General features: G+C 58.6%; 1 protein-coding gene across 2 annotated transcripts; it reads left to right on the forward strand.

Moving 5' to 3' along the window:
- Positions 1–29: 29 nt before the first annotated feature.
- UBE2I (ubiquitin conjugating enzyme E2 I) lies at positions 30–15242 on the forward strand. 2 transcript variants are annotated; one of them, XM_087449337.1, is made up of 7 exons: positions 30–161; positions 4759–4835; positions 5022–5105; positions 6369–6441; positions 11203–11312; positions 11455–11534; positions 14610–15242. In XM_087449337.1, the coding sequence occupies exons 2-7, from the start codon at positions 4770–4772 to the stop codon at positions 14671–14673; spliced, it is 477 nt and encodes a 158-aa protein (XP_087305463.1). In that variant the 5' UTR covers positions 30–161; positions 4759–4769; the 3' UTR covers positions 14674–15242. The 2 variants fall into 2 exon arrangements, with proteins under 2 accessions (XP_087305463.1, XP_087305462.1); XM_087449336.1 differs by lacking the exon at positions 30–161 and adding an exon at positions 4115–4582.
- The last annotated feature ends 4090 nt before the right edge of the window (positions 15243–19332 follow it).

Genomic DNA, 19332 nt, shown 5'->3' on the forward strand with positions numbered 1-19332 from the left:
AGCGGGCAGCCCCCGTAGGCCCCGCCCGCGCCCCGCCCGCGCGGGGTCCTCGGAGCGCTCGGGCTGCGCGCGGAGCGGGCTCGGGAGGGAAGTCCCGAGACAAAGGGAGCGCCGCCGCCGTCGCCTCGTCCGCCTCGCTTGCCGGGCCGCGGCCGCCCGAGGTGAGCACGGCCGGGGGGCGGCGGCGGCAGGCGGGCACGGGCCCTCTGCTGCCGTCGGGCCCAGCCGGGCGGGCGCCCCCTCCGCCCCCGGCCCTGCGGCCCCGACTCGCCGTCGCCGCGCTCCTGGACCCCCGCCCCGCCCGGCAGGCCCGCGGCGCCGCGCCCGGGAGTCGGCCGGCCGGAGCAGGGAGGCCCGAGCCTGCGGCCTCGGCGGACCGCGTCCCCCCGCGCCTGGCCTGGCTCGCGTCCCGTCCCCGGGTTCCCATCACTTTCCCTTTTGAAGGCGGGAGAGCGCGTGCTGGGCCGCGGCCCCGAGGGGCTCCCGGTCGCGTCCCGGAGCGCAGAGCGCCGCGGCCGCTGTTGACAGGCGCTGGGCTGGAGGGCGGCTACCGCGCCGCGGAGCCTCCACGGGGAGACTGTTTTCCGGGGTCACGGGACTGCGCGCAGACCTGTGGCGCTCTGCAGCCAGGGGACAGCGCGCGGCCCCGGTACTTGAAAGTCTTGGGTTGCAAAATCGCTGGCTCGTGGGGGGGGGGGGGTTTGATGTCTGAAAATCAAAACAAGCCTGAGTTTTCTTGCGCCTCTAAAGAGCTCCACCTGCAGTTGGTGGGACACTGAACATGGGCGCTTCGCTTCAGGGAGAGTTTTCTTTCGGAGGTTGCTTTGTACCGATTGAGCGGAGGTTGGAACTGGTAGTTACGTGAGTAGGAGGGAGGAAGGGGATGATTAGCTGGGCTCGCGATCGCGGCCTGTAGTCGCCCCGGAATCACAGTATTAGCCGGTTCGGTTTGTATAATTTGAAAATATGCTTTGTTTCTCAGTTTGGGAAGATATTGTTACTGTGTTTGCAAAGTTGGCTTTTTGTTTGTTTCCTTTTAAAGACTGTGGCCATAAATGTTTCTTGCTATTGAGGAAACACAGGCCTTTGGGTTGAGAACCTATCCGACAGAAAAGGGACATGGATCCTAAGTTTGTCCTGATTTGTTTTCCGCCTTTTGGGTGGTTTAGGGGTGAATTCTGCATGCTGTTGTGCTTTTGCCCGGTGAGTCTTGTGGTTTGGGACTTTGTTTCAGAAACAGCCCAGGGTCCTGGGAATTATGTTGGGAAAGAACAAGAGATGTGCAGCTTGGACGGGAGGTCTCCTGAGTGCGAGGTGCTTGGGGCCAGGTGAAGTGAAAGCCTTCTGCTGGAATCTCCCTTGCGGAGTTTGCATTTGGGTGGGAAAGGCCCGGCTGGAGCGTGGAATCCATTATCAGTGTCACCCTGGGCAAACCTGTGAGGTCATAGTCTAGCACCCGTTTTACAGATGAGAAAGTTGAGGCTGGGGAAGATGAGCACCTTGCCATATTCATGCAGTAAGTAGCTCTGAGGTCCGTTCTGTCAATTAGTAGAGCATGATCTGACAAGAGCAAGTTCAAGTACACCCCTCTGCCAGGCCCTGGAGGAAGGTGGAGGGCAGACTCCAGTGCTCTGCCTGAAGAACTCTAGTAGTTAGGGGATGTCTTATCTTTGTATCTTATAACTTTGCCGCTCTGAAACATCTAGGAACACTCAACTGCTTCTTAAGTGCCTCTGTTAGTTGGGGAAGGAGTTTCCATTTCAAGTGGGATTCTGAATGAGTTCTGTATTGTAATTAAAATGTAACAAATTGTCTGCTGTCTCCTGTACACCAGGAGGTCAGTGGGAGTGGAAGCATCTTGGGACCAGTCCTCTGCCTGGGACTGTGCAGGTGTGCACCTGTGGCTCTTTGTCCTGCTGACGGAACCCGTCTTGGTGATGCCAGCCCAGCTCAGACTGGGGGGCGGGGGGGTCCTTACATCTCATTTCGACAACTGCTTGTCTTGGTCACTGAACTTCTGTGTTCATTAATGCAGCAGAAGCAGCCTGCCAGCCTGTGCTGTCTGCTTTACCCTGGCTGGGGGTGAGAGGCCATTCTGTGTGTGCCCTTTCGGTGGGGGAAGCTGGGGGCAGGGGACTGTAGGACTTTGGAGGCTAGTGTGTGCTGTGCTCTCAAGCTGGGGATGGGGGTGGAGTTGGGTCATTTCATTTAGAAGAACCAGTTGAAGTGAAGGGTTTGAGAAACTTGTGGAAATGAAGGATTTTCAGACATCCAGGTTACTGCCCCAGCCTCCTGGCCTCGCGGCTAGTCATCACTGCGCACTTCTGCCCAGAGAGAGCCTTAAAGACAGGAGCTAGCTGGCGCTCTCCTCTGCCCAGGTCCTTGCAAGCTCCCCACCTCCCTGTGCGAGCCCAGGTCCTCACAGTGGCTCACCAGGCCCTCACGGTCAATGTCCAGGCCTCCTGAACCCCCTGGCCCTGCCTCTGGCCCACGGGGCCCTTCTGTTCCTGACCATCCTGCCTGGAACAGTCTCCTGCCTGATCTCTGCAGGCTGGGCTTGGGTAGCCTACCTGGCCACCATTTGAAACCAGGGTGCGTGCCTCCCCATCCCTGTGGTCCTGCTGTGGACCTCGGGCACCTAGTGTTTCCCAGGACAAGACTTCCTCTTGTGTGAGCCCCCAGGGCAGCAATGCGCGTCTTGTTCTCAGCTGCTGGCCCCGATTTTACGTAGCGGGAAGTAGTGACTATTCCAGATGGAGACATGCTGTCCAGGGAAGGAGACCCCGGGTGGGTGTGAGCTTTGGGCAGCCCGGTCACATACCGCATGGGAGGTGGGCAGACTAGAACCCTGGGATCGAGTGGCGGTGAAGAGAAATTCTGTTGGGTCCAAGCTTGATGTTATCTATTTCATACTTAATCTTGAGGTCAGGTAAGAGCAGAGTCTTTGTAAAGGTGCGTTCTGGGGTCACAGTGTGGAGCTGGAGGCCATGCCCCCAGTGGGTGCGTCTGTCACGTGTTGCCCCGGCAGCTGTGCTTCCTGACTGGAGGGTTTTGATTTTTGACCGTCACTTTTCCTTATGATGACATAAGTATGCATGTTTCTTGAAAGCGCACCACGTCTGGTTGGTCTGGCGGTTTGTGGTAACTCGCCCCACTTCCTGAGACTTGGGCTCCTGGGTGGCACGGCAATGGCGATCCCAGACCCCCTCCTTCCACTTTGCTGACTTCTCGGGAGCTGCCCAGAACCCAGAGCGCTGGCAGCCCCGAGTTCCTGACTCGGGGTGGGGGGGGGGGCATTGGGCATGTGCATTTCTTACAAGCATCCAGGTGATGCCCCCGCGCAGGGCCACACTCAGAAGGGGCTGTACTGCAGGGTAGCAAGGCGTGGCCCGTCTGGCCTGCTGCTGACCTGTTGACTTGACCCCTCCTGCACAAACAGGGGCTGTTTGAGTTGTCTGGGGCCCAGGGCCCGGCAGCCAGGTGGGGGGTGGCGGGGAGAATGGTGCGATTTGGATTGCTGAGGCAGTTGTGGGTCAGCCTGCGCCGCAGTGGGGAGGCCGCATGAGTAATCACAGGAGGGGGAGTCGGGGGCAGGGGGCGATGCAGCGGGTGTCTTCAATGTTTCCACGGACTTGGGAGGTCAGCAAACACAGGGTCAGGTTCTTGGGCAAGTTTTGTGACCTCTGAAGGTCTGCTGTGCCCTGCTGGCTATCCAGCGCCCTGAGATGCTGCTTTACCTGCGGGAAGCATGAGACAGTGCAGGCTGAGGGCTTCTGGGCTGCTGATTTGAACGGCTGAAGGCACTGAGCCTCCAGGGTCTGTAGTCGAGGGGCTCGGGGCGTGATGGGGGGGAGCCCCCTCCCACACGGTGCACTGGCGGGGGCGGGTGGGCCCTGCCTGCTGAGGTGTCTCCCCTTCCGCCTGGTGCTCCCTGCTAGCTGGCTCCCCCTTGCGTTGACTTCCCCAAAGTAAATGGGAGACAGGCCTTGATCTGTTCGTTGTTTGTGGGGCGCCAGCAGGTCCTAGGTGGGGCTGTAGGATGTGAGAGTGGAGGGAGAAGAGGAAGGAGCCTGGGGCCCTGGTGACAAGGGGGGTCTCTTGGATGCTGGTGGGCAGGTGTGCCATCTCTGTACTTGTCCATAACTCAGTTGAACTGCTCTCTGCCCCACTGGCACATTTCCGCTGCATTGCCTTTCAAGAATAAGGGTTATCCTCCTGGCTGCGCCCAAATCTGAATTCTGAGCCCCTGATTCTAAGCTGGGGGCCTGACAGCGCCCCCACATCCCTGTACAGGCAGAGGCGAGCACGCCATCACTGCCCCTCCTGGGTCTCAGGCTAGTGCTCTGGACACCCCTACCTTGTCCCTGCTGTTTCTGCGGAGTCTGATGGTGGAATTGTAATCCCTGTTACTCTGGCCCACTGCCGCATGTGACTGAAGAGGGCAGGACAGGTGTGCAGGTGTCTGTTGGGAGTGCCCAGTGTCCCCTCCCCCGCAGCACCTAGCAGCTGTGTGGCTTCACCTCTCTGAACCTCTGTGTCACCATGAAATGGAGTCCACGGCGTGTGCCGTGGAGCCCTGGAGGTGAGATGTACACAGGGAAGGTGCCCCACATGGAGGTGTTCCAGGAGGCCTGGGTCTTGGGAGCGGCCAGCTGCTGCTTCCCTGGCTGCCGGAGGCGGGTGGGGCCAGTTGTCAGGTGAAGAGACAGGGAAACAGGTTTGCCTTTCCTAATCGCACCCTCTGCCCATCTCTTCCAGGGACTTTGAATATGTCGGGGATCGCCCTCAGCAGACTCGCCCAAGAGAGGAAAGCTTGGAGAAAAGACCACCCATTTGTAAGGAAAGCTTTATTTCTGTGTGCAACGCAGTGGACGGGGCCTGCCCGAAGGGGCCTGCCCGAAGGGGCCTGCCGGAAGGGGGCCGTTGCCTCCGTGCTGGCAGGCGGTGGGGCCACAGGCTTGTCCTTGTGCGCATAGAGTGAGACGGCGTGGCTGATGTGCTTGTGTGGTATTTTCTCCCAGGGTTTTGTGGCTGTCCCGACAAAAAACCCCGACGGCACGATGAACCTCATGAACTGGGAGTGTGCCATTCCAGGAAAGAAAGGGGTAAGAGGCCCGTGGCTCATGTCCTCTGCCACTTGTCGGCTTCTAGCAGCAGGACAGAGGGACAGAAGTCCTTCAGAAGGACTTGTGTTTGAGTGCATGTGACATTCCTGATGCTCATGCGAGCCCCGGGGGGATGTGAGATGGGGAACGAACGAGGGTAGGGTGACATGTAACCCCTCACGTGTGGGGAGGTGCCCCACCGGCTGCATCTCGGGAGCAGAAGGAGCCTTGGAGGTGGGATGGAGACTGGTCTGGAGGAGCCCGAGGGCCTTCGGGCTTGTCCTGCCAGACCTGCTGGGGCTGCAGCTGCCCAGACATAGTGATGCTCCTTCTGGGGCGTCTCTGAGCCTGGGGCAGCTGCAGATCCTGCGATGCAGAGGCCAGGCATCAGCCACTGGAGAGGGCTGCGTGGGCCCCTGCATGTCCTTCACACACTGGCCAGTCCTCCCTGTGGGGCCGCCTCCTCGGCTCCCCTGAGTGCACCCGGCCCGTTAGGACCCGCACGCTTGAAGCATTTGGGAGTGAGGGTCTCTAATGACCTTGCGTATAGTTCTGCCTGGGTGACTCCGGAGGAGGAGGCCCCCGAGGTGTCTGGGTTATGCTGGAGGCATCATCACCTCCATTTCCTCCCACCCGTGGTCTGTTGTGAGATCACGAGAGCTCAGCCTCAGTGCTTCCTGACAGTGTCCCCACCCCCTGCACTAAGCCGGTGGATTAGGACTCGGCTTTGTCCGTGAGGTGACGTGGTTTGGGTTCATCCTTCGTCTGAGGCTGTTGAGCGCCCAGCACGCACCCAGCCTTTGTTGAGACCATTCCTGGCCCCTCATCTTAGGGCAAGGCAGGTGTGCTGTGGCCGTCTCCCTCCTGGGGGAGGTTGGAAAGGGGTAGTGGATGGTGGCGCTGGGAGGCTGCCCAGGGACAGGTGGGACCTGAGGGAGGGGCCTCGCAGAATGCCCCTCTAGGGGAAGGGGTATGCAGTAGAGTTCACTCAAGTCCTCACCCTGTCCCGGGGTGGGAGGAGCCAGCCCGCCAGGGGCCCTGTCTTCTCAGAAGCCCAGCTCCTGCCCTGCCCCGCTCCAAGGAGGGCTCTTTCCGACTCAGTCTAAGGGCTCATGGAGGTCCTGACAGTCCTGTTTGTGGAACAGTTGGGCTGCTCCCCTCTCTCTGGGGTCTTCGTGGTCCTAGGGGGTGTGCAGCAAAAGCAAGCCCCTCCTCCTGGGCCTGGCCGGCAGCACATTTAATCGCAGTCTTATTTCCCAACAGACTCCATGGGAAGGAGGGTTGTTTAAACTGCGGATGCTTTTCAAAGACGATTATCCATCCTCACCACCGAAATGTAAGTAGACTGAAGTCTTTGAAAGTCAGTCTGCTGTGGCCACGTTCCAGCAGAAATCTGAAGTCCTCTTCAAAGAGCTCAGGCCTCCTGGGGTGTTGGTTATGTCACGCTCTGCTCCACGTGGGGCGGCTCCAGGGCCTTTGATCCCTGTGGCTGGCTATGGATTTGAGTCTGTTTCTAGCCCCAGGGGTGCGAGGGGCATGGAACAGGCTAGTCCCAGATCCCAGCTCTAACCCACTGGGAAGCTCCTGGGCCCTTAATGTACCAGCCTAGATAGGGACGGATGTGTAAAAGCACCACCGTCTAGAACTTCACCACTCGGAGGGTTTTGTTTGCCCTGACCTGTTACCAGCCTGCCTGTTGTCTGTTAGAACTTCCCACCCAGCTCATGGCTGCGTCTGCAGCCTGGAGGGAGGGTGCACATAAGCCCCCAGAGAAGGCAGCAGGGAGAAAAGGCCAAGCTGGTTTAATGTGCTACTGCCAGATTGTCCTGACGCAGTTGAGCAAACCTCAGGCGGGGCGGGGCACCAAATCCCTACCCTTTTGTAGCTGGAAATCAACATACGTTGTCCGTGGCTGGTTAATTAGATGAGTTAACATGTGCCCCAGCGCATGGGCAACAGGCGGTGGCGTGGTGAGGCTCTGTGTGAACGCTTGCCCTAGTGGTCAGTGATTCGGGAGGCAGAGGTACGTTTCCCATTGCAGTGGCATCTACAGAAGAACTTCCAACGAGCGGTTAGCAGGGCACCCCCTGGGTGGAGCTGTGCTCTGTTTGGGAGGCTCTTTGCTGTTTGAATTTTTTTGTCACGTGCCGGTGTTACTTTAAGTAATTTCTTTAATTACAAGAAAAATCAAAGAATGAGACAAATTGTGGCTGCTTTCATGACTTCTACTCTACATTGTATTGGGGTCCAAGCAAATGCGGCAAGGCAAGGAGAAGACCCCCACAGAAAAGTGGAGAAGGAAGACTGGGGTGGGGTGGGTTCCCGGGGTGGGGTGGGTTCCCTCTGTCTGTCTGTCAGGTTGCTGGACGAGAGATTAACATACGAAATCTGTTTCCACATAACTGCAACACATGAAAGTGTTTGAAGTATGCCATTTACAGTCACATCACATACCTTGGAATAAATCCAACAAGCGATGTTCAAGGCCTCTATACTGAAAACTGAACGGTGTTCCTGAGAGAAGTCCAGGAGAACCTGAATACCTGGAGAGGTAGGCCATGTTTACGGATCGGAGGACGCAATATAGTGAAGATGTCAGTTCTCTCCAGTCTGCTCTGCAGATTCGGTGTCATCCCAATCAGAACCGAAGCAGGTTTTGTGGAAGTTGTCACACAGACTCTAAAATACAGCAAATGCAGAGTGTCGAGGATACCTGTAGCCCTTGGGGTGCCAGGAGGGGAGGATTGTGAGGCTCATTGGCTAACGAGTACCCAGACCCATTAGCAGAGTGCGCAAGACGTAACCCAGATTGAGACCTGCTACAGAGACACAGTGATTGAGACGCAGACCTGCAGAGCAAAGAGTCCAGAAGCACCACAGATGTGTGGTGGCTTCGTTTATGACAGAGGTGATGCTGTGATGCCTGGGGAGAGGGTGGTATTCTAGTACATGGACTAGGTCAGTGGGGCATCCGGTGGAGGAGGGGAGAACTCCGTCTCTCCCTTCTGCCGTGGGCAGAAGCCATGCAGATGGGTCGTGGTGCCCACTGGAAAGGTGGAACCGTACAGCTTTCAGAGGAAGAGAAGAGGATATCTTCATGACTAGGTAGGTGATGATTTCTTAACCAGGGAAGCACAAAAAGTGCTTTTTCCCCCATAGAGGAAAAAATGATCAATTGGACTACGTTGGAATTAAGGCCATCTCCCACCAAAAGACACCAGTGAGAGTGAAGAAGAGAGGAGATCGTACATACACGTCAGTACTTATTGTGAATATGTCAAGAGCATCCACAAATCAATAAGAAAAAGGCAAACTATCAGTAGATCGAACAGGCCCTTCACTAAAGAGGCTCTCCTCCTGGCCAATCAGCATAGGAAAAGAAGCCTAACTTCTTAGCAGAGAATTGCAGATTACGACCACAGCAGACCCCCAGGGTGGGAGAGGGTGCAGAGCAGCGGGAGCCGCCAGATGCTTGCTGGAGACAGTGTAGATTTTGAAAATTTCCCTTGGAAAGCTGTCTGCTGTGTCACCTGAAGCTTAAGATTTGCCTTCCCCAGGACCCGGCGGTTCCACCCAAATAAATATTCAGTAGAAACACATCTGTGTGCTCACCAAAAGGCGTGGTCGGGCATGTTTATTCGAGCCCCATCTGTAGTCGCCAAGAGCTGGAGACAGCGCTAGTGTCCGTTAACAACAGGAGGGGTAAATAAGTGCTGGGAGGGTCTGCAGCAGCGAGGATGAAGGACAGACGAGGATACACAGGAGTGAGTCTCCCAAACGCGATGTGGAGCGGGGAGCCAGACGCGGAGGAGTTGGTGTCGGGTCCTGTGGAAAGTCAGCAGCAGGCCACGTGGTGGGCGGTGCTGGAGATCAGGGGGTGACTGTTGTGTGGAAGGAGGCCAGCTGGTGACTGGAAGGGTCGGGGTGAGGGGCTTGGCGGATGCCGATGCTCATCCCTGGTGCACTTTTTGGGACCAGAAGTAAGATTGGTAAGTCAGATTAAATTAAAATTAGAAATTTGTGTTCACCAAAAGGTACAATTATAGAAGCAGAAGGCAGGGCCAGCCCAGTGACCTAGTGGTTAAGTTCAGCACACTCCACTTAGGCGGCCCGGGTTTGGTTCCCAGGCGTGGGCCCACACCACCTGTCTGTCAGTGGCCATGCTGTGACAGCAGCTCACATACCAAAGAGAGGAAGATTAGCACAGATGTTAGCTCAGGGCGGATCTTCCTCAGCAAAAAGAAAACAAAAAGGCAAACTCAGAGTGGGAGAAGATATTTGCAAGACATTTAACTGACAACAAGGCTCGTATTCAGAATATATAAAGAGCTCTTACAGAACAATAAGAGACCACCCAATAGAAAAACGTGAAGAGGGGCCGGCCCCGTGGCTTGGTGGTTAAGTGAGCGCGCTCCACTGCTGGTGGCCCGGGTTCCGATCCTGGGCGCGCACCGACGCACCACTTCTCCAGCCATGCTGAGGCCACGTCCCACATACAGCAACTAGAAGGATGTGCAGCTATGACATACAACTATCTACTGGGGCTTTGGGGGGAAAAATATAAATAAATAAAATTATAAAAAAAAAGAAAAACGTGAAGAGACTTGAACAAGAACTTCTCCAAAGGGAGCCAGCCCCATGGCGTAGCGGTTAAGTGCTTGCGCTCCGCTGCGGCGGCCCGGGGTTCTGATCCTGGGTACGCACAGATGCACCACTTGTCAAGCCATGCTGTGGCGGCGTCCCACATAGAGTGGAGGAAGATGGGCACGGATGTTAGCCCAGGGCCAGTCTTCCTCAGCAAAAAAAGAAGGATTGGTGACATGTTAGCTCAGGGCTGATCTTCCTCACACAAAAAAAACTTCTCCAAAGAAGTAGCCAGTGCTTGACGGTGAATGAAGGAGACACAGGCTAGAAGCACAAGAGGCAACCGCTGTTCATTGAACAGAATGGCTGAGGCTCGTGACCGACACCGCCCCGTGTTGGCAGAGCTGTGGAGCGGTGGAACTCGCAGCCCATGCTGGTGCCATGTGAGTCAGTACAGCCACCGTGGAAGCCGGCAGTGTCTACTCGAGTTCCACAGACACCCTGTGACCCAACATCTCCACTTTGAAATGCACGTGTAAGGACGTTCACAGCTTTACTCGTAACAGCTCACGTGTGCACCTCCCATGCGCTGGGCAAGACCGCGAGCTGCCTGCTCTCCTAGTGGACGCCCAGGCGGCAGCGGGAGTGCGTGACCGCCATTGCCTGCAAGGACGCGCGTGACCCATGGGAGCAGAGCAAGGAGGCCCTCTGCGGTCCACACACGCAGCCTGGGGAGTCCCCCCGGGGTTGCAGGTTGGGATGATGAGGCGAACAGAGCAGGCGGTGTCGGAGGGAGTTTTCTGAGAAACTGGCTGTTAGTCGGTGTGTTCATTTTTTGGTAATTCATCCAGTTGTACTAGACTTGTTGCACTTTTCTGGGTATAGTTAAATAATGTTTAAAAATAAAGAGAAAAGGGAAAAGTGCCCATAAAAAACGTGAGAAGTATACTAATATGTCAGCCGTGGTTGAGAGTCCCTGGGTAGGGCTACTGGCAATCTTTTTCCTGCGCTTTCATATTTTCAGATTTTCTACATGTATTCGTTTTTTTGAAAAGAAAATAATTTTTTTTTTTTGAAAGAACAAACGTGAGGTCCTAAAACCTCAGTTTTTAAAGCAGGATGATCTGCTTTGAGAGTGGCCACTTATTTGGAAGGGCCTTGGCTGTTTCCCCAGGTCCTCTTCACCTGCTGCGGCAGCCCCTTCCCATTTTCCCGGGTCTGACAGGCTGGGGAGGGACATAGGGGAGGCCCCCCTGGGGCTCTGTGCTCTGGCTGCTGGGGGTGGGGGTCCTGGGGGGGGCGTGGCTTCACGCTGAGTGAAACGCACATGCTTGTACCTCTTACCTCCTCCCACCTTGTGGCCACAGTTTTGTTTTTCTAAATCTTGGCCAAATGCCTGGTGACCAGCAAGGTGCCCCAGTGGGGGGTGGGGGGGACATCATCAGGCAAGATGTTATTCTGTAGAGCAACAGCTGCCACCAAAAACACGTTTTCTTTCTTCCCTGTGGTCCAGGCAAATTTGAACCACCGTTGTTCCACCCAAACGTGTACCCTTCAGGCACAGTGTGCCTGTCCATCCTCGAGGAAGACAAGGACTGGCGGCCAGCCATCACGATTAAGCAGGTACGCAGCGGGAGGCGCTGGCCTCGATTTTCCTGCAGGAGCAGAGAGCTGTGGTCCTTCGTGGTAGCTGAGGCCGACGTCCCAGAACAGTTTGCCCCTCACACCACTGACCTCCGCGTGCTTGTTTCTGTCTTTCATACAGATCTTACTAGGAATACAGGAACTTCTAAATGAACCAAATATCCAAGATCCAGCTCAAGCAGAGGCCTACACGATTTACTGGTTAGTAGCGGTCTGGTTCTGCTTGCTGCAATCTCTCGTTGGCTTGCACGGCCTTGCCTGGAAGGCTGCCCGTAAGAAGGGGAACGGCAGGCGAGCTGTGGGTTGGGGGACAGTCCTTGCTGCTCCCAGAAGCCTGGGAGGGAGGGAGGCCCTGAGACACAAGCTCACATGGGTGGCAGCCAGGTCAGCACCGCAAAGGGGAGGCCCTGTCAGCAGTGGGAGCTGTGTGTGCAGAGGGCCTGTGGTGGCAGGAACGGGTGGTCAGAGCTGGTGTGGCACAAGTGTCGTGGGGGACAGTGCAGGAGGCGCAGAGGTCAGGTGACATGGGCTCCTGTTGGCCACTTTGCCCTCATGAGCTGTGGCCAGGCACACCCTGTCTCAGGGAGCCCTGGTCCAGCGCAGCGAAAGGCCCCTGGGGGTGGGTGTGAAGGAGGCGTGTCCAACAGTGCAGCTCTCCCAGGGACCCCAGACCTCCCGCCTCCTCTCTCCTGCTCCTGCCCTGGGCGTGGTGCCTCCCATGGGCATGGTACAGTAGGGAAGTAGCACTCCAGCTTGCTCTTGGCCACCCAGCTGCTGTGACGTCCCCACCGGGGAACTGGGCACCCCCTTCACGTCGCAGCCCTTCCGTGCGTGGCGCTGCGATGGCCAGATGAGTCTCGTGGTCTGTCCACCATCTGTGCTGAGGGAGGATGGCCTGGTGTGACTTAGGCGAGTGCTAGTTAAACCCAGCACTGTGGGCCTGGCCGAGTGGACAGTGGGGGACCCTGGCCCTGTGGCCAGCCTCCTGGGCTGGGCTGGTTGGGGCCTTACACCAGGTTGGGAGCTCTGACCCCCGCCCTGCTCTATCTGCCCACATTCAGAAACCTGGGACCCAAGGGGCTGACCCACAGGGGAGAGGGCGGCTGGGCCTATTCCTTCCAGGAGGGTTGTTTCTGGAGTTGGAGCTGGTCAGAGGGTAAGAGCTGAGGCTGGAACCATCCAGCCTCGGGCCGCTCTGAGCAGCTGGCCCGCAAAGTGTCCCAGTTCTGTCTGAGAGAAGTGCCAGGTTGTAGGAGGCACATTCCCCCCTGCCACCAAAATGGCTTGGGGTCCCTGGGCCCACCCCAGGTGTCAGTCAGGTTCCCCCTAGTGGCCAAGAGCGGCAGGACGCTCCTGGACAGGGGCGGAGGTTCCTGTTCCCACACCCTGGGCACCCCCAGTGAGCCCCACCTTCTGCCTGGCTGCCCCTACTCCAGGCTTCAGTCCCCTGTGCGAGCCGCCAGCCAGCGGGGGTGGCTGTCCGTGAGTCTGGTGGAGCTCAGCTTGAGTCCACGTGTGTCCCGTTGGCCGCTGCGCACCACCGACTCCCTGAGATGCATCCTCCCTTCTTGACCCTCGGGCTGGTTTTCACCGCGACATCTGTCTGCAGTGGCCCTGTTGGCCCACGCGGCTTTGTAAATAAGGCCGCTGGGTACACGCTGTCTGAGCTGAGCCATTGGGACAGAGTGTGAGGCCCCCAAAGCCAAAAGCATCCCCTCTCTGGCCTTCAGAGAGAGCGCTGGCCCCGGTGTGTCTCTGGCGCGGACACGATGCCCTCGTGCCCTTATCCTGAGTTCCCGGGGGTTTGATGGCGTGCCTGTGGCACTGTGGTCCCGCCTGTCAGTTGTGTAGCTCCAGGCTCACTTGGGTTGGGGAGCATCTTCCCATGAACTCGGGGATCCTCGCCTGCGATGGCATCATGCCGTGGTCTTCTCATGAACGAGGTGTTCTTTCTTCCACAAGCGTCCACGTTAAAAGCACCTTTTGTGAACCATGCTTGAAGATTTCAGATCTCTTTTTTCCTTGCGTTTCTGGAAGGTCACAGGCTGTGTTCCCCCCTGCCGGGTGCCCCCAGCACCCCAGAGGCAGCCCTGTGCCCGGGCCTCACTTGGTAAATGGCAGAGCTGCACTTGGCTGCCTCTGCTGTTCCTTCCAGCTCCTTCCAGAGCCCTCCCAGCCAACTGCCTCCACCCTTTTCCTCGTGGCCTGACACAGCCCCTTCCAGAAGCCTCCCCTCACAGGGAGCTGGGGTTGCACATGCCGGCCAGGCCCTTGGCCAAGGTGGGAGCACAGACTGCCTGCAGCACGGCCAGGTGGTAGACGCTGCTCCTGTGGCCTTCGCTCCCCAGCTCCTGTGAGCCGGGCATCCCGCTGACGCTGGCCTTCCGGGACTGGCGTGTGCCGTGGCGCCATGCCAGCACGGGGCAGGCTCGGGCAGGTTTCTGCCTCTCCTGGTGCTGGCACAGCCTTTCCCCAGAGGGGAGGGCTCTGGGCACCAGAGCCTATCATCCGCGCTGGGCAGAGCTGAGGGAAGGCCTCACGGTGGCGCTTTGTCCCTCATCTCCTGGCCTGGGCCGCAGGTGACGGCTGCACCCAGGGCTGGGAGCAGCGCTCAAAGAGGCTGTGCTTCTTGAGTGCCAGGGCTCTGAGGAGGGTCCCACAGCAGCCCCGAGGTGCTGGCTGAGACCTCTGACACCCGTGCAGCAGGGAGCCCTGTCCGTAAACGTCATCGTGTCCCATGGGCCTCGGTCACCTCTATTCCCCAGATGGCATGTTTGCTGCCCTCCCATCTGCCTGTTTCACCCCAGCCTGGGCAGCGCACGCCTTCCCTTCAGCCCCCTTTTCCTGGGCGGCACTTCTCACGCTGGAATCCCAGCCGAGGTCCTGCCCGACCTCCACACCCCGGCCCTCGGGATTGAGAGCCCTATGGGGAAACCAGCAGAAGTTGGTGTCTGCTCTTGAAGCAAAGAATAGTGCTGAGCAATGGGTTTTCTCTCCCAAGGGATGAAGCTGTTTCAAACTTAAAAAGGAAACTGCTGGTCCCTGGTTAGACATGTGGACCCTGGCCCAGGCTGCATCCTCATGGCGCCCCACGGCACAGGCCGGTCTCTGGCCCTCCTGAGCCAAGGCGCCGCCCAGCGGGCCAGCCTGTCCTCCGCTCTGTGCCCTGCGACCGGTGCCCCAGGTTGGGGTGGCCCCGTCTCGCTGCAGGCTTCCGGGGTGCCAGCCTCTGTGGGCGGCTGCACCTTCTAACGTGTCTCTTTCTTGACCCCTCAGCCAAAACAGAGTGGAATACGAGAAGAGAGTTCGAGCACAGGCCAAGAAGTTTGCACCCTCATAAGCAGCAACCTTGGGGCATCTAAAAGGAAGGGATTGGTTTGGCAAGAACTTGTTTACAACCTTTTTGCAAATCTAACGTTGCTCTGTACAATTACTAGTCACCTGGGGAGGGTTGGACGGGCGCCATTTTCCATTTCCGCCACTGGTACACAGTTCTCGACTCGCTGAATTGCCCAGTTTTTCACACAGGGTCTCTTCCTTCAGTCTTTTGTATTTTTGATTGTTATGTAAAACTTGCTTTTATTTTAATATTGATGTCAGTATTTCAACTGCTGTAAAATTATAAACTTTTATACTTCGATGAGCCCCCAGAGCTCGATCCCTCGCTCACAGATGCGGCATGCTTCTCCCAGTCAGAGCTGCGCGTGGCCTCAGCTGGCTGCATGAGAAAGGAAGTCCGCCTGCCCTTCCCGCCGCACTGTTCTCTCTCCGCAGAACCTGGGTTGTGTTGCTTACGAGCCCCAGATCCAAAGTCGGCCAGCACCTCGTCTCCGCATCACTTCCTTTGTGTTTATATGGCGTTTTGTCTGTGTTGCTGTTTAGAGTAAATAAACTGTTTATATAAAGGTTTTTGTTGCGTTATCGTCATTAAGTGTGAGCAGGCGGCCTCAGGGTGCCTGGCTCCCCCACTCAGCCACAGGCCCCTCGGAGCACCAGCCTCAGCCTGAGCACAACTCACTGTCTGCGCTTTGGGTGCGCCCGGGCCCCGCGTGGCGCTCGTCCTGGTCCTTTGTAAATAGTGATGTGTACAGAGACGGTGTGTGTCCGGGGTTTCTGTCCCCCACCCGGGTCTTTGGGGTATAGGGCGCTGGAGAGTTCAGATCTGGTCAGGTTGGAATTGGCATCAAGAGCCTTCCGAAGCGCGCACCAGCCAGGCGTTGGAGGATGAGATGCCTGACTCCAGGCTGGGGCCGAGCCCAGAGGACCACGTGCAAGCAGGTCGCCCTCCTCCGTGGCCAGCGCAGGCCCCTGAGGGTGGCTGGGCCACGGCGATGGAGCCTTGCCCGTGGATGGGGCGTGCCGCCTCCTCCAGTCCGGTGCTGCATTGCGTGCCCAGGCCTCGGTCGCTGCCCTCGGGCCTCTGCATGTAGCACCCCCAGCCCTCCACGTTCGCCACGTCAGCCCCCACCCCTGGCGCAGGGGTCCCTGGCACCAGGACGCCCTGAGAGAGCAGCTGTGAGGGCCGCTATCCGCGGACTCCTACTTTTCCTGGAGTGTTCTGAACCTGATGCCTGAGGAGGCCGCTGTCCTCAGAAAGCCCTGGATCCTCAGCCTGCTGCAGAGCTTCCGGGAGCCGGCTGGCTGCTCTGGCGGGAAGCGGGCCTGGGACTCGGCTCAGCAGGGAGGTGCCATGTGTGGAGACAGGAAGTGGCAGAGGGTCAGGCCCAATGTCCTGCACTCCAGCATTGGTGGGGTGGGTCCCTGGCCTTGAGGTACCAGCAAGCACAGTGCTGACCAGACTGGAGGCCCGGAGCCGGCCCTGTACCAGCTGGCCTCCCCCCCAACCCTGAGGACCCTCACTGTCAGAACCGGGTGGCCTGTGGCTCCTATGCCCAGACCGAGGAGGGTGGTGATCCCCAAAGGGGCGGGGAGAGTGGTCGTCCTGGCCCTCTGTCAGGAAGGGGCTCCTCGGCTCAACCCAGGAATCTGCGGCCCTTAGCTGACAGCACCTGGTGGCCCCGAGGTCCTTGTGCCTTGGTCCTTGCTCAGCGGGACGTGTTGGGTGCTGAGCTCTTGGGTGGATGTCTGTGTTTATTTTTAACGCAGAGGGCCTTATGGGGTTCAGCTGGGGTGTGTGTTTGTACCCTTTCCCAGAATGTCTTATTTTGTAACGACTGAACTGCACTTGGGAAGAGCGACACATGTATGTGGTTAATATATATGGAAATTCAATATATTTTCTAGGTAAAGCATTCAAAAGTAATTGATGTTTCTAGCAAATTGTTGTGACTTTGGCTAATGAAATGTCCTTTTGTGCCACAGTCCTTGGCTTAACAATGATGTGATCTTGTAACGTGAGAACTCTGAAGTGTGGTCATCCTGTTGCTGCTGTAAGGGAAGAGAGTGCTCCCAGCATGAGGCGCCTAATAATCAGTAAGGAATTGTGGGCAGTAGATTAACCACTGTATCTACGAATCCTCTAATTAAAACATTTCCACAAGCTGCCGCCTGCAGGTGTGTCCTTCTCCTGCCCTGTCCCACCGGGCCGCCCCCCTGCTCCGCCGTCCTGCCCAGAGGAGCCCACGTGGCCGGTCCTGTGTGCCTCCCAGGGGGCTCCCCAGTCTCAGACCCACGGTGGCCTGCAGGGGTTGGGAGGGTGATGGCCCCTCGAGCCAAGGTCAGATTCCGCCCCGCCACTGTCCCCTCTGAGACCAAGCATGGGCAGCCGAGGCCGGGCGCACATCCTGTGCTGGCTGCCAGCCCTGTCTCGCATCTTGCCTACACCTTCCTAGTCTGCTGGAGCAGGGTCGACGACTTGGGGACCTGGGGCTGTTCTCGCCACCGGGGTAGGCCTCTGCGGGGACCAGGGACACCATCCTCATGGTGCCGAGGTGCACATGAGCCCTTAGTTCAGACCCTGACGTGGCCCCTGGGATGGTGTGTCCAGGATAGGCTGGGAGACCTTGGCTTCCAACTCTCAAGGAACCACTGCCCAGAGCTCCCAGAGTCAGCTCCTGCCCAGACTGTGGGACCCCTTGGGGCCCCCTGGTCTCCCTGGACTGTCCCACCCAGGCCAACACCACGTCCGCATGCCTGTCAGCCTGCATGAGACCACCTTGTGCCCTGATCGGCCAGCCCAAGGCCTTTCTGCTGCGCATCAGGCTCTGCGCTGGGCAGCCTCCAGTTTGAGGTTGCCATGACAACAAGTTGCTGGGTTGGAGGGCCCAGCATTGACTTGGGCTGGCTCGAACCGGTCTGAGCTGGCTCCAGCAGAGAGGAGCCCAAGGAGGACGGGTCGGGGATTTGTCCCCAGCTGACCCTGCTGCTGAGTCTGGGGGTGTCCTTCTGCAGGGGCCCAGGAGCTCATCTGGAGGCCACACGCTGTGACCCCGTCTGCAGAGGCCGTGGGGCCGATGGAGGGGGCTAGCTTTGGACCATGGGGCCGGTTGGGGCTGGAGTGCTGAGTCCCATCCACCGTGCTGTCCCTAGTCCTGGTTTTTCCCTGAGCTCCCTCAGCGAAAGAATGCCGCAGGGCTTGGGCTAGTTCTTCTCCCCCACCCTTCCACCGGGGCCTCTGCCCTTCCAGGTGACCATCCTTCCAGGTCGCCTTCCTGAAGTTCATGCTGCCCACCCCTCCCGGGGGGTCTTGCCTTTGAGGAAAGAATCTGGAGCCCCTAGTTGTGCAGCGTGATGCTGGTGGAGGAGCCAGGCGCTCAGCCCACTCCCAGCTCTGCCTCCTGATGATGCCGGCGACCTTTGCCCCCCTGTCCCCTGGCAAAGGGGTGAGTGCAGGAGGTGCCCTTGCTGAGAGGTGCCCTTGGCACACTCACCCTGAGCCAGAAGTTGCTGGGAAGGCCCAGTGGACAGACAACAGATGGCGCTCTGTGGCCAGGTGGCCCCAGGCCTCACGGAGACCTGCAAAGCCCTGTCTGGGCCTGCTGCTCTGCCCACACCCCCAGGGACCCACACAGACCTGAGGCCCGAGAGCACCCCAGCCTGGCACAGTCCCTACCTGTCAGGTGCTAGCAGGACCGCCACTGAGCTTCCCACTGCACCCCAGGAGCCAGCATCTCGGGCCAGGGGCCAGACCTGGGCCAGACCCTCTCCCCCCCCCCCGGAGCCACCTCTGCCAGCAGAACCACGCAGGATGGTGAAAGTCATGGGACAGGATCCTGCAGTCCTCAGGGGCCTCCAGCCCAGGGCAGGCAGGAACCCTGGCCAGAGTCCCAGGGCTCTGCCCCCACAAGTCCGTGGCCCGCCCCCTTCCCTGGCTCTGACCTCAACAGGTGCTGGGGGGTCGGAGGGTGGTGGGAGGAGCCCACCTGCTAGGAGGCTGTGCCTGCAATTCCAAGGGCTGCCACGAGGGGGCATGGGCTCATGAGTTATTAAAACCGGGGACGGCCACATGGGCTTCACTGAGATGCCCTCACACCTCCTGTGGGCCTTGCCTCCCTGCTCTTCAGCAGCCATGGCACTGTTTATCCAGAGCCTGGTGTTTTCCTCAGACCCTAAGGAGGAAAAGCCACTCCCCCTGCCTGCCAGACCCTTTCCTGCCTGAAGCCCCAAACTGTGGACCCCACCTCCCGCCGGCCAGCCCTGAACCCCTCTAGGCAGGGTGTCTTGTGCCCTATCCCATTGTGACACGGGCGGCCCGTGCTGCCCCCTCACTGCCCCCGAGCACGGTGCCACCTGCTGTTGGGGTCTGGGGCAGAGGGCCAGGATCCTTCAGAGCCAGGTCTGGGCCGCAGGCACCGGCGTGGGGCGCCTGCCTCCCTCCCGGCTGTGGGATCACGAGGATGGGCTTCCACCCCCAGCCTATGGAGGCGGAAACAGTCCCTGAAGGAAAGAGGCCGTCCCCAGGCCCCCGGAGGTCAACGTGGATGGGAGGCCGCAGTTCCCACCCCCCGTGGACCAGAGGAGCGTGCAGCTGACACTACCCTGCACCGGCCCCACCCGCTGAGGGGTGGGCACTGCTGCTATCTCCATTTTACCACTGAGG

This window comes from Ceratotherium simum, chromosome 26 (assembly GCF_057802395.1).
Source record: "Ceratotherium simum simum isolate JZ-2026a chromosome 26, ASM5780239v1, whole genome shotgun sequence".
In the NCBI taxonomy this organism is placed as follows: Eukaryota; Metazoa; Chordata; class Mammalia; order Perissodactyla; family Rhinocerotidae; genus Ceratotherium; species Ceratotherium simum.

Bases quoted from the DNA above. Each gene is read 5' to 3' on its own strand.
- UBE2I (XM_087449336.1), top strand. From the start codon at position 4,543: ATGAAATGGAGTCCACGGCGTGTGCCGTGGAGCCCTGGAG. The intron at 4,583-4,758 runs GTGAGATGTACA...CATCTCTTCCAG, and splicing joins TGTGCCGTGGAGCCCTGGAG to GGACTTTGAATATGTCGGGG. The intron at 6,442-11,202 runs GTAAGTAGACTG...CCTGTGGTCCAG, and splicing joins TCCATCCTCACCACCGAAAT to GCAAATTTGAACCACCGTTG.